The 14,554-nt window shown below is 38.5% G+C and overlaps 1 protein-coding gene across 1 annotated transcript in view; it reads right to left on the minus strand.

Annotated features, from left to right (window-relative positions):
* Positions 1-14,554, minus strand: part of LOC107558772 (glycine receptor subunit alpha-3-like) — a 66,122-nt gene that overhangs the window by 9,489 nt on the left and 42,079 nt on the right. The window contains exons 6-7 of the mRNA XM_016242449.1: positions 11,421-11,558; positions 3-217 (exon numbers count right to left, since the gene is read on the minus strand). Coding sequence (XP_016097935.1) covers positions 3-217; positions 11,421-11,558 — 353 coding nt within the window. The remainder of the gene's footprint in view (positions 1-2; positions 218-11,420; positions 11,559-14,554) is intronic.

Here is a 14,554-nt window from a genome sequence, read left to right on the forward strand (position 1 = left end):
ACCTTAGGTAAGGATGTCCTGGATCCAGAGCTCTGAGTTGTCATTGTGAGCACTGTGGTGATTCCCAGGGCGACACGGGCAGGAGCGGCATCCATGTTAATCCAGAAGGAGACCCAGGACAGGATGACGATGAGCAGACTGGGAATGTACATCTGGATCAGGTAGTAGCCCATCTGTCTTTCCAGGTGAAAACGTACCTCAATGCATGTGAACTTGCCTAACAGAAAGAAAAGTGGACAGAGGACATATGAAATTATAGATGAGGATTTAAGATACTAAGACCTGGTAGGTTTGGTTATTTTGTGGTTTTAGTAGGATCACTAATGCATTTTGAAAACCAAAAATGTTTAATTTTAGTTTGTTTGCTTTGGTGAGACCAAAAATGTATAATAATCTAAAACAACTGTTTTCTATTTGAATATATTTTAAAATGTAATTTATTCTTGTGACGACAAATGGCAAAGCTGAATTTTCAGCAGCCAGTGTCACATGATCCTTCAGAAATCATTGTAATGTGCTGCTTAATACATTTGTGAAAACCATCTATTTTATGAATAGAAAGTAAAAAAGAACAGCTTTTAACATAAATGTCTTTACCATCATTTTGATCAGTTTAATGCATCCTTGTTTAAAAAAGTATTAATTTCTTTAAAAAATCTTAATGACCCCAAACTTTGGAACGGTAGTACATATATGTTAAGTATATATCTCAAATTACAAAATTATAAACATTTTCAAAGAAATTAACACTGTAAAAAGTGGTAACCTGCAACTGTTTCCTTAAAGACATATTTCTACCTGATTTAACCCATAAAAGTTAGTTCCCTTTTGGACGGTCTCTCCCATTGTAACGCTGACACTTTTGGGGAAACTCCTGTTTACTCTGATACTGAAGCCTGATTTGTTCACATTCGTGTAGCTGGAAAACCATCTATCTTATGAATAGAAAGTAAAAAAGAACAGCTTTTAACATAAATGTCTTTACCATCATTTTGATCAGTTTAATGCATCCTTGTTTAAAAAAGTATTAATTTCTTTAAAAAAATCTTAATGACCCCAAACTTTGGAACGGTAGTACATATATGTTAAGTATATATCTCAAATTACAAAATTATAAACATTTTCAAAGAAATTAACACTGTAAAAAGTGGTAACCTGCAACTGTTTCCTTAAAGACATATTTCTACCTGATTTAACCCATAAAAGTTAGTTCCCTTTTGGACGGTCTCTCCCATTGTAACGCTGACACTTTTGGGGAAACTCCTGTTTACTCTGATACTGAAGCCTGATTTGTTCACATTCGTGTAGCTGCACGAAACCAATGGTGCTTTAACTTGCCAAAAGGGGAGGAGCCGACCTCTATGTAAGTCGGCTTTGAGCACCATTTTGTCTGAATTTTTCTCCTTCAGTGACAAAGAACATCTCCTTGTTGACGATGAAAACAAGAAGCCAAAGAAGAAAGAAGCTCAGCTCAGCCTGCTGCTCGCCGCCATAGAAGGAGCCCCCAGGGGCAGAAGAAGCCAGAAGCCTTCCCCTTCCTTCACTTCTTGCCGAAGCGCTCCAATGCGGCGGCTGATTCAAGTCACCAGAAGGCTCCATCTGCTCAGCAGCCTGCCAAGCCGGTGCCGCTTCAGCCCCAGCTTAAACCTGAGCCTGGGCTTCAGCAACGCCCCCGGACGGTGAAACGCTACCTGTTTCCAAAGCGCCAAGGGCCCTGCTTCAGAGTGACGTTGGACACTGAGCCTCAGAAGCCGTCCTGATCCAAACGCAGAAGACAACTTTCTCTGCCCAATCTAATTTTTGTGACAGTAAGATGCCCTGGCCCTTGATTGGCCCAGCGCTTGCCTGTACACCTGGATAGTGGATGCTTTAGCCTTGGCTTACGCGGGCTTGCAGTGCCCTATAGGTGTGAGGGCCCACTCCTGCAGAGGAATGGCCTCCTCCTGGGTTTGGTCCAGCGAAATTTCTATTGGTGACATTTGTGCGGCCGCTGGCTGGTCGTCGTCATCTAAACTTTACCAGGTTTTACAACTTGGACGTCCCTGCCCTAGGCACAGATTTTGTCCACTTAATTCTACCTAATCCCCTTATAAGTGGGGAGGGTTACGTTATGTAGTCTCATTACTGGCTCATGCTTACAGGGGCCCTCCGTAAGAGTGCTCCAGGGCTGGGCTCGCAGAGCTTCTGCACTTGCTTATAGCACGGCGCCATTGGATGCATTCTCCAAAAGCATCAGTGATGCAACGGGAGCTACACGAACAAGAACATATCAGTCTTCAATATCAGAGTAAACAGGAAGCACAGATTTTGTCCACTTAATTCTACCTAATCCCCTTATAAGTGGGGAGGGTTACGTTATGTAGTCTCATTACTGGCTCATGCTTACAGGAGCCCTCCGTAAGAGTGCTCCGGGGCTGGGCTCGCAGAGCGGCTTCGTTCTGCACTTGCTTATAGCACGGCGCCATTGGATGCATTCTCCAAAAGCATCAGTGATGCAACGGGAGCTACACGAACAAGAACATATCAGTCTTCAATATCAGAGTAAACAGGAGTTTCCCCAAAAGTGTCAGTGATGCTCGTTCCCTTTTCTCAGGGAACCAAGGTTACATTAGTAACCTGAGCTTTTTGTTGGTATAAATGAGTGTATTTAGGTTGATTCAGAGATGTTAATAATTTAGACTTGAATAAAACCAATTAATTTTGGTGTTACCTTTTTGTTACATAACGTTGTTACTAACGATGTTGTGAAGGATCACAAATACCTGATTTAGTCTGAAAATAATGTGTAAATAAAGATGTAAATTTGTCCGACATTGCAAAACCATAATGTCACAAACTGAAAGTGTGTTAATTTAAATTTAAAAGTAGATATTTGTTTCATATGTGGATCGTGAATGACTTTAGAGAGCGGTTACAGACTTTTACGTTTATATACAAAGTCCACATGAAAGGTAGAGAGCACCTACTTAAAAGGTCTGAGAGCTTTCAGCTGCAGTCTGTCTTTTTGTTCTCTGCTACTGAGCCTTTTCCTCTCTCAAAACAAATTTCTGCAAGGCTTGTCTTTCCTGAAAAGCAGGGAGACAGCTTTCACTATTTCTGCATCTTTTGTTCCAAAGTCCCTGGGAGATTTTTTTGCTTGGTATTATTCCACACTGCCCTGCTCTATAACTGGACTACACTTGGGGAAAAATACACTTAAACTCAGTAAATAAATCTGTAAACCTAAATAAAATATTTATATAGAGGCACATAATGAATGCTTGCTTAAAACTACATATGCAATATTTTATATGTGCCTAAACAAGTACAGTAGTTGTTTAGGAGTTGTGTAAGAGTGTGTTTGACACAAAAATGCTCCCTCTGGAATGTAACCTACTCGTTCTCAAACAGACACACACTAACACAAACACACACTTCTAGTCTTCTCGGGAGTTTGAATGGTTAGAGCTGTCAACACTGTAGTTGAGGTGACCAGAGAATAAAACCCCCGAGAGACTTAGTGAGAGAGGTGAGAGAAACAACAACAGGAGAAAGAAGAAAGGGAAAAGAACAAAAATCAGGAGACAGTCTGTGTTATGGAGCCTGACAGCACCTACATTCACAGGACAGAAGTGGGATGTGCTCCAGGCTCAGGAAACAACACAGCAGAATAAATAAACCTGGGATATTACAGTGGATTGCAGACTCATGTAGAATAATGTATTTAATTTACCTCCCCAGATTCTGAGCCAATATATATATAGCAGTGCGCTATGGCTGAATATCAGCACGGCTGCGATTCGGCCGTAGGTCACAGAGTAACAATATACAGCCATATCGCACTGCAACCAGTGTGATATTACGTTTATACAACAGTTCAATGGCACAAGTGTTTAAATAAACAATATACACACAAACAAACAATCTAGATGCCGGTAAAATAGCATCAGATATAATAGTTGTGTGGTTATTTTGCTGTTTATGTGGTGGAATATGCCCTTTGTGGCCCTTTGCTTAGTTTCATTGTGTTGGTTATACAATTTTCTTTTCTTTTGTTTGTTTTGGTCTCGATTTTTTATGTTTTGTTATATGATTTAAAATTTCAAAGAATGCACTCCAAACTCTTTTACAAATGGCAACAGTTTATTTCCCATGCCACAAACTAATATATACATTTAAAACATCGTCTTACTTACATTGTGGGTCCACTCTCAACTGCCAAACCCATGTGCAGCGAAATATATATATATATATATTAACATTAAATAAATATTTTTACCAGGTTAAATGTTGATTATTAGTAACTCAAACCACTTTATCTAAACCTATCTACCATTGGTCGTGCACACATGTCATGTTTGTAGCTTTTTAAACGCGTTTTATTCATGTTTTTAGTTCTGAACCAAATGCTTTGCCAAAGTGCAATGGATTGTGGCAAAGTCCATTTAAGACAAGTCATGTCACTCGATTAGACTTTGATGGTAATAGCTTTGGACTTTATACTCATGATGTACTATAAGTAAAATAAATCAACATGAATGACATTTATAATATCAACGATTTTCATGTGAGTTCATGGCTCTAAATTGCATAGCACATAAGACATGTAATCCTAATTTCTTTTTTTTTTTATAATAATCATTTTGCCTGCACAGTGAGTCTCAAACCTCCTATATGAGGCAAATGGTTTTAGGCCTTTGTGTGCCAATATTGATTCAATTACTAAGTGAGAAATTTGAAGGGAGTCCAGGGAATGATCATGTGACTGGCATGTAGAAGCATAGAAGCATACAGTGTCCTGAACACAACTGCCAAGAGATTTCCTGTCGATAAAGAGACCTTTGAATCTTAAGCATTTTCTCCCATCCCATTCTATACTTCTTTGATTATTTTTCCCCTGCGGTTTTCCATTTCTCCTGACTCTCAAGTCTTTTACGGCTGGTCTCTCTCTCATTTTGTCCTTATATACTGTGGACAATTGTTTGAGGCAACCTGACCTTGACCCACCAGCATCTGCCATTCATCCTGTCAGAAAGTCCCTCTGAGGCAAAACACACAGGGAGACAAAAGCATACACCTCTTCAGCCGGGATTGTGTGGCCTATGTCTTGTGATATGTGCACTACTGATATGACTGATAATATCAGGTTTCAAAGGCAAGAAGAATGAAAAAATTAAAGGCAAAATAAGAGGATACTGACCGATTAATTCAATTACATCTGACAAGGCTAATCAGGACCTGGTTTCTTAAGGACTCATTTGCCATGAAAACGTGTACAGTAGATATGTACAATTCTGCAATGCACTGATATTGTTCTTGACCAAAGGCATGGAGAAAGCTCATCCTGATTGTGTTTGCTTTTAAAAATCTTTCCTCAGTAAGTCTTATGACAGTGTTTTAACCAGTTTTGCTGATATCATGCTGGTTTTGAAGATAAGATGTAAAGTTAAGGAACAGCTTTTCTACATTTCATTTTTGTGTTTGCTTCAAGGCTACTAAGCCGAATCTGTTACATAAAAGTCTGGGCATTGAATAACTTTTTTTCACGATACACAAGATTAGCTAAATGTAAGTCTCAGACATTGAACACTCACTGACAGTGTTTTCCTCTCTCGCACCCTTGATATTTGTGTGTCAGCCATGATAAGGCCAGGTGTGCACAGTGGATGCATAATTGAGACACATAGAGATGCGATAACAAGCTTTTCCAATTATCATCTGATACAAGTTGTTCCTTAACTTTGCATCTCATTAAAGCAAGACTGCTAGAACATTCTTCTGGATTTTTTCTCTCTCTTCTCCTCTCTCGCAGTCGTCTTCTGTTCCTGTAAATTAGTGATTCTCAGCTGGTGTCCATAAAAAAAATTAGCCACATGTCTGGGCTGTTAGTGTTTAGGGCAGTAGAGAATTGCAATGTTAAATGCAAATAAAGAAATGCTATTATGCTGTATCATCATGCTTGCCTAGTATAGCAAAATAAGAGGAGAAAACACTATTCATATAATTTGTCAAAGACTATACATCCAGTTGAACTCCACGGTATTTAATTTTGGAGGAAATTCATCTGTCACATGGTTGAAGCTAGCCAAATTAGCCAGATGGCAACACGGACAGGTTGCGTGACATCCTTGAAAACCACAAAAGAGACTATGCAATGTCATGTGCTGTGAATGAAAGGCTTTTGAAAGCATGAAACAATCAAAATTCAATTTACATGTAGAGTAGACCAGACCAGTGGTTCTCAGTTCCAGTCCTGGAGACTCACCACTCTTCACATTCTGTATGTCTTCCTTTTTTAATGCACCTGATTTCAACTCATTAGGAGAGAGTTCCATGAACTGAACCAAAGCCGCATTTACACTGCACGGTTCAAGAGATCCAATTCAGATTTTTTTCCCCCTCCCATGTGGCACAGATCGGATATGGCCTATGAACGTGTAAGCAGGAAAAAAGCAAATGGATTCCGATATTCTCAGATCGGTTTCAGGCCTCATTCATATGTGGAAATAAATCTGATATGAATCTGATGCGTGCATTTGCGCCTGCCGTGTAAGCAGACAAATTGTATATTCCCCTGTTAATGCGAGTTGGATGTCATATATTTTTTAAACATTTAGCGGCACAGATATACCTATTACAAATAAAACATCTCTAGTTGACTAGCAGAGTATTAATTTGGTTCGTTTGTGTTAAATAAGAGGCAATCCGGCACTGAAATGTGCTTTTAAAGTCGTGCTGAGTGCCCGTTGCTAGTTATCAGTGACGGCGGCTCGTGCACAGACGAGCACTTCAATCTATTGCTAACTGTTGTGGAGGCTCTCTATTAAAAATGCAAACAAATGTAACGTCTGGACCAATCAAACACACAATTTTTCATTTGATTTAACAAATCAGTTCTTCATTAGATTAACAAATCGCCACAGTCCCCTCACCCAATAAACTGGATGCCAGGATGTCTGCAAATGACACCAAACCATGGCAACCCTGACACCAGATACTTTTACGACCTCATGGAATGTGAGCAGGGAAAAGCACTGTCTTTTCATAAGGAAAAACTGGATTAGAACTCAGATCCACTAACTTAGCACAAGTTCTACCGCTAGACCATTAGTACCCGCGAATGTGTACAGCGGATCTGTGTATATAATTACTGCTGTGAAGAATCAGTACTAATTAATTATTTTTATGTAAGGATGAAAATGTTTTAATGAGTTCTGTCAATAAGTTAAACTCTTCGCGTTCATGTTCTGGACTCTGCTTTTCTATACAAAGTATGCTTTGTTAATAATGTGTGCAGAGTTTGGGCTTTTAATATCACTGTCTAATGCACTGAACCACGTCAAGTTAGGACTGTGTAGTGTAAATGCAGATATCGGATACGGGTCACTTTTAAAAGAAGGTGTAAAAAAACAACAACGAAAAACAAAACAAAACGATATAGTCAAAAAATCTGATTTGGGCATCCAGATCTGCAGTGTAAATGCAGCCCAAATGTGTCACATAAGAGAGACATACAAAATGTGCAGAGCACTGAGTCCCCAGGGTCGAAGTTGAGAACCACTGTAGTGTAGTAAATCTAATATGAAAAAAAGTTAATTTTCTTATTCAGTCTGGATCATGTAAATAATGCATGTTGCTAAGCATTTGGAGTTTCTATCAGTTTATTAACATTTTGTTATATAGCATGTTTTGAAAATTACCTGTGTTATAGTGCTTGGTGCAGTATCTTAAATCAGTCTCCTCCTTGAGGATGAACTGTGGAAGCGTCAAACCTTCGGCCACCTGTACAGGTTCCATCTCTTGCCACTCAAAGATCAGGTCGTTCATTGTGTAGCCAACTAGTAGAAAGACAAAGAGAATTGTTTTAGATTTTACATGCTGTTTTCAGTATTGCTGTTTCATAACGGAGAGGTTAATGTTGTAAAATTAGCCCTTTCCATATTCTGAAAATATTCCCACAGCTTGCACTTTCATACAAGGAATCTTTTTTTTGTCATTAATTGCTTACATTCAGTGTCATTCCAAACTTGTATGTGCTGTATATTTAATCTCCATACATATTCATTTGTGTTCTGTAAACAACATGGTTATGAATAAATAATGACTAAATTTTTGGGTGAACTATTCCTTTAGCGGCCTTATGTCTCACATTAAGTACTTATTCCTTTGGCTAAACTATTCTGATTCTTTAATTTAAGATCTAAGGTCTATTTTAAGATAAAAATGCAGATTTCAGTAGAATGATAGCATTTGAGGCTAAATGAGAGGGCTGCTCCAGAAGGCTAGAAAATTACAAAACCATTTACTACATTTCAGATAGATATTAGCAGTAGCTTCAGAAGCAGCTAATGAACAGTAACTTCAGCTTCAGCTTGACAGTTTAGACTCTAAGGCACTGGTGTGATTTTTTAAATACACATACAGTATATGTAAAAAGAAACCAGCTTATTGTTTTTTTTTCTTCTTTTTTTTCTCCAGTGTTGACTTTGATATTAAAGTAAACTATAACCATACAGCCATAAAGCATGCTAACTGCAGTGCATAATAAAAAGGCACACAGCTTCAACATGAAAACAAATCATATGACAAAGCATTAAGCAGTTCACCAGCACAATATCCTCAGGGCTGCAACTGCACCGGAAAATGTATGGTGTGATGTTGAAGTGGCGGATATAATTATCTCTGTTACTTCATATAGATCTGGTGTCACTTGCTTCTCTTGGTGGTATCATTTTACCAGAGGGAAGGTGGTGAGTATGCTCATTATTCTATTCTATTCTATTCTATTCTATTCTATTCTATTCTACTGAATGAGCTATTTCCAAGAGAGAAAATATCCTCAGTTTAACATTGCTGTCTGTCATCAAGAGCCTCCCAGTGAGCAACTCTAGTGACGACATGCACATGGCCACTCTAAAATATGTAGTTATGAAGACAGATTCCCCAGCACACGGGGAACGGCCCCAGCACACGGCCTTTCTTTAAAAACCTCAACCCCAGCTTAGAGCAATAGTCATGGGGGAGATCGAGTGAGCTGTGGCATGTTTTCAAGTTGACTGAAAACTCTTAGAAAAATATACCGAACACTTTGACCACTAGCTTCACTAATCTTTAACCAGGCACTTGGCACTTAATCTGTAGAGAGAATTTCTTGCCTGTGTGTCCTTAAGTTACTGTCTAGGATGGTATATACCTTCTCCATGATGATTTTAAGGATGTCTTCAGGGCCCTTCCCATCCGTAATGACATAATTTGGTATGACCCTGCCAGGTGAATGCCAATGCCAAACACGCTTTACATCAAATCCGCTATTTACCTCATCCTGCCTACCGGCTGAAGTTACATTATGAAATGAGAAACAGTGTCTGCTTTCCACACAAATCTGAACGAGGGGTGGGGGGAGTTACTCAACAAGCTCTTGATGAGAAGAGGTCATACGAGATTACTCACAACTCTCCAGCTGCATTATGCACGTCTGCACATCCATGGGGAAATTCTTCAGATCCATCGGACATGAGAGTGTCAGAGTCAGTCTAAAAATTGAGTGGAAAAAAAGCATAGATTTTTTAAATGATACACACACCTCTTTAATATGTGCTTTTTCAAGTATAAAACATGGTAATTTTTATGCACAAAAATTGTAAATGGAATTCCATCTACATTTTCTGAATGAGTAATGTGTAAATCCACAACTCAGACAAAGAAGGGATTTAAAGTGAAGGGATTTGAGCATCTGAAGCTGCATGAGTGGTGGGATTTCTGAACGGGACCAATAAAGCAAAGACAAGTCTGACAGCTGCAGATTGGCCATGTTTTAATTACACTCCTTCTCCCTCAGGGCACCACGTGGATTTCAGTTAGAGTGAATCCTCTGTCGTCTCACATCTGCACAGCTTTCCGTCATATCTCTTCAAAAGCCTGACATGATTTACCCCTCACTATTAACTCCAGCACTTTCCTACTATCCTATAACACTGTGTTCATCCTGGCATTTGTTGATGGGTTAGTTACATTTTAGAGTTTGAAAGCATGACTCTAATGACTCAAGTCTGCATCAGCTGAGGCATTTGATTACTAGGATGGTGGATTATTATTGACATTTTCAGGAGCTAGTACAGCAGCTGTTTTCATAGACCATGACCCTAAACCTACTGAAATGTATGTCAAATGTCAGTCAGTGTTAACTCTCAGTGGCTGCTTACAGTAACTATTTTGATTGGTGCTGATGTCTCACCTGATTGAATAGAGGACATTTCCATTCTTGAATATTCTCAAGAGCTTGTTGTCAGTGGTGACCTCATGGAAGTGTGCTCCCTTCTCGTTGGCAAAGAACAGATCAGGCTTCCAAATGGAGTCTAACATTGAGGGATCCAGGTCCAGGGAGTCATCTGGGTACTCGCTGTAAGCTAACCGAGGGTCGTTCCACTTCTGCCGGAGAAATATGTTCACTCTGTAATCCTAAGAATAAATCACTTGACGTTGTTCATTGTTTGCTCATAACTGGAGTCACTTAATCATGCAGATTTATGCTACAAGCTTTTGTAGAATTGTACAGTAAGAAAGTTATTTCCCTTAACCAGGAAATTAACATTCTTAGAATTGACAAGACAGCTGACCCTGAGAGGTCAGCTAAATATCTACAGCGGATCTAAATATTCATAATTAATTATAACTAGTTATGATTAATTATTCATATTTCCTCATGAGCTGATTCGTTACACAAACTTGTCCCTGCTCTTGATATACAATCACTGATGAACACATTTGGTTTTAATGAGGAAAAAAACTATACGAGACTGGATTAGAACTCAGATCCACTAACTTAGCACAAGTTCTACCGCTAGACCATTAGTACCCGCGAATGTGTACAGCGGATCTGTGTATATAATTACTGCTGTGAAGAATCAGTACTAATTAATTATTTTTATGTAAGGATGAAAATGTTTTAATGAGTTCTGTCAATAAGTTAAACTCTTCGCGTTCATGTTCTGGACTCTGCTTTTCTATACAAAGTATGCTTTGTTAATAATGTGTGCAGAGTTTGGGCTTTTAATATCACTGTCTAATGCACTGAACCACGTCAAGTTAGGACTGTGTAGTGTAAATGCAGATATCGGATACGGGTCACTTTTAAAAGAAGGTGTAAAAAAACAACAACGAAAAACAAAACAAAACGATATAGTCAAAAAATCTGATTTGGGCATCCAGATCTGCAGTGTAAATGCAGCCCAAATGTGTCACATAAGAGAGACATACAAAATGTGCAGAGCACTGAGTCCCCAGGGTCGAAGTTGAGAACCACTGTAGTGTAGTAAATCTAATATGAAAAAAAGTTAATTTTCTTATTCAGTCTGGATCATGTAAATAATGCATGTTGCTAAGCATTTGGAGTTTCTATCAGTTTATTAACATTTTGTTATATAGCATGTTTTGAAAATTACCTGTGTTATAGTGCTTGGTGCAGTATCTTAAATCAGTCTCCTCCTTGAGGATGAACTGTGGAAGCGTCAAACCTTCGGCCACCTGTACAGGTTCCATCTCTTGCCACTCAAAGATCAGGTCGTTCATTGTGTAGCCAACTAGTAGAAAGACAAAGAGAATTGTTTTAGATTTTACATGCTGTTTTCAGTATTGCTGTTTCATAACGGAGAGGTTAATGTTGTAAAATTAGCCCTTTCCATATTCTGAAAATATTCCCACAGCTTGCACTTTCATACAAGGAATCTTTTTTTTGTCATTAATTGCTTACATTCAGTGTCATTCCAAACTTGTATGTGCTGTATATTTAATCTCCATACATATTCATTTGTGTTCTGTAAACAACATGGTTATGAATAAATAATGACTAAATTTTTGGGTGAACTATTCCTTTAGCGGCCTTATGTCTCACATTAAGTACTTATTCCTTTGGCTAAACTATTCTGATTCTTTAATTTAAGATCTAAGGTCTATTTTAAGATAAAAATGCAGATTTCAGTAGAATGATAGCATTTGAGGCTAAATGAGAGGGCTGCTCCAGAAGGCTAGAAAATTACAAAACCATTTACTACATTTCAGATAGATATTAGCAGTAGCTTCAGAAGCAGCTAATGAACAGTAACTTCAGCTTCAGCTTGACAGTTTAGACTCTAAGGCACTGGTGTGATTTTTTAAATACACATACAGTATATGTAAAAAGAAACCAGCTTATTGTTTTTTTTTCTTCTTTTTTTTCTCCAGTGTTGACTTTGATATTAAAGTAAACTATAACCATACAGCCATAAAGCATGCTAACTGCAGTGCATAATAAAAAGGCACACAGCTTCAACATGAAAACAAATCATATGACAAAGCATTAAGCAGTTCACCAGCACAATATCCTCAGGGCTGCAACTGCACCGGAAAATGTATGGTGTGATGTTGAAGTGGCGGATATAATTATCTCTGTTACTTCATATAGATCTGGTGTCACTTGCTTCTCTTGGTGGTATCATTTTACCAGAGGGAAGAAGGTGAGTATGCTCATTATTCTATTCTATTCTATTCTATTCTATTCTATTCTATTCTATTCTATTCTACTGAATGAGCTATTTCCAAGAGAGAAAATATCCTCAGTTTAACATTGCTGTCTGTCATCAAGAGCCTCCCAGTGAGCAAATCTAGTGACGACATGCACATGGCCACTCTAAAATATGTAGTTATGAAGACAGATTCCCCAGCACACGGGGAACGGCCCCAGCACACGGCCTTTCTTTAAAAACCTCAACCCCAGCTTAGAGCAATAGTCATGGGGGAGATCGAGTGAGCTGTGGCATGTTTTCAAGTTGACTGAAAACTCTTAGAAAAATATACCGAACACTTTGACCACTAGCTTCACTAATCTTTAACCAGGCACTTGGCACTTAATCTGTAGAGAGAATTTCTTGCCTGTGTGTCCTTAAGTTACTGTCTAGGATGGTATATACCTTCTCCATGATGATTTTAAGGATGTCTTCAGGGCCCTTCCCATCCGTAATGACATAATTTGGTATGACCCTGCCAGGTGAATGCCAATGCCAAACACGCTTTACATCAAATCCGCTATTTACCTCATCCTGCCTACCGGCTGAAGTTACATTATGAAATGAGAAACAGTGTCTGCTTTCCACACAAATCTGAACGAGGGGTGGGGGGAGTTACTCAACAAGCTCTTGATGAGAAGAGGTCATACGAGATTACTCACAACTCTCCAGCTGCATTATGCACGTCTGCACATCCATGGGGAAATTCTTCAGATCCATCGGACATGAGAGTGTCAGAGTCAGTCTAAAAATTGAGTGGAAAAAAAGCATAGATTTTTTAAATGATACACACACCTCTTTAATATGTGCTTTTTCAAGTATAAAACATGGTAATTTTTATGCACAAAAATTGTAAATGGAATTCCATCTACATTTTCTGAATGAGTAATGTGTAAATCCACAACTCAGACAAAGAAGGGATTTAAAGTGAAGGGATTTGAGCATCTGAAGCTGCATGAGTGGTGGGATTTCTGAACGGGACCAATAAAGCAAAGACAAGTCTGACAGCTGCAGATTGGCCATGTTTTAATTACACTCCTTCTCCCTCAGGGCACCACGTGGATTTCAGTTAGAGTGAATCCTCTGTCGTCTCACATCTGCACAGCTTTCCGTCATATCTCCTCAAAAGCCTGACATAATTTACCCCTCACTATTAACTCCAGCACTTCTCTTCTACCCTCACGCTGCTTCCTATGGATTCACTGTAATGATTGATGTGGAATGACATTGTGTTTTTTCCTTGCATTTGTTGAGGGGTTAGTTACATTTTAGAGTTCGAAGGAATGACTCAAATGACTCAAGTCTGCATCAGCTGAGGCGTTTGATTACTGGGATGGTGGATTGTTATTGACATTTTCCTGCTGCGGAATTTAAGCACATGTCTCTTTCTCAAGAAATTACTTCTGCTTTGTCTTGATTTGTTATTTACATCATGTATATATATATATATATATATATATATATATATATATTACAAGTAAAATGTATTACAAGTAAAATATCTATAAACATTTACATTTACATTTAGTCATTTAGTAGATGCTGTTATCCAAATCGACTTACAAATGAGGACAATAGAAGCAATCAAAACAAACAAAAGAACAACAATATGTAAGTGCAAATGACAAGTCTCGGTTAGCCTAACGCAGTACACGTAGCAAGGTACTTTAAAAAAAATATATATATATGATTCTGTAGGCTAACATTAATACCTTGAATTTTATGCGAGCAGCTACTGGTAGCCATTGCAAATTGATGAACAGAGGTGTGACGTGCGTTATTTTCGGCTCATTAAAGATTAATCTTGCAGCGACATTTTGGATTAATTGTAGAAGTTTGATAGACGTGACTGTAAGACCTGCCAAGAGAGCATTGCAATAGTCCAGCCTGGATAGAACAATAGCTTGAACAAGGAGTTGTGTTGCATGTTCTGAAAGAAAGGGCCTGATCTTCCTAATGTTGTATAAAGCAAATCTGCAGGACCGGTCAGTTTTAGCAATGTGGTCTGAGAAATTCAGCTTATCATCAATCACAAC

Source organism: Sinocyclocheilus grahami, unplaced genomic scaffold, assembly GCF_001515645.1.
Source record: "Sinocyclocheilus grahami isolate Dianchi unplaced genomic scaffold, SAMN03320097.WGS_v1.1 scaffold659.1, whole genome shotgun sequence".
In the NCBI taxonomy this organism is placed as follows: domain Eukaryota; kingdom Metazoa; phylum Chordata; class Actinopteri; order Cypriniformes; family Cyprinidae; genus Sinocyclocheilus; species Sinocyclocheilus grahami.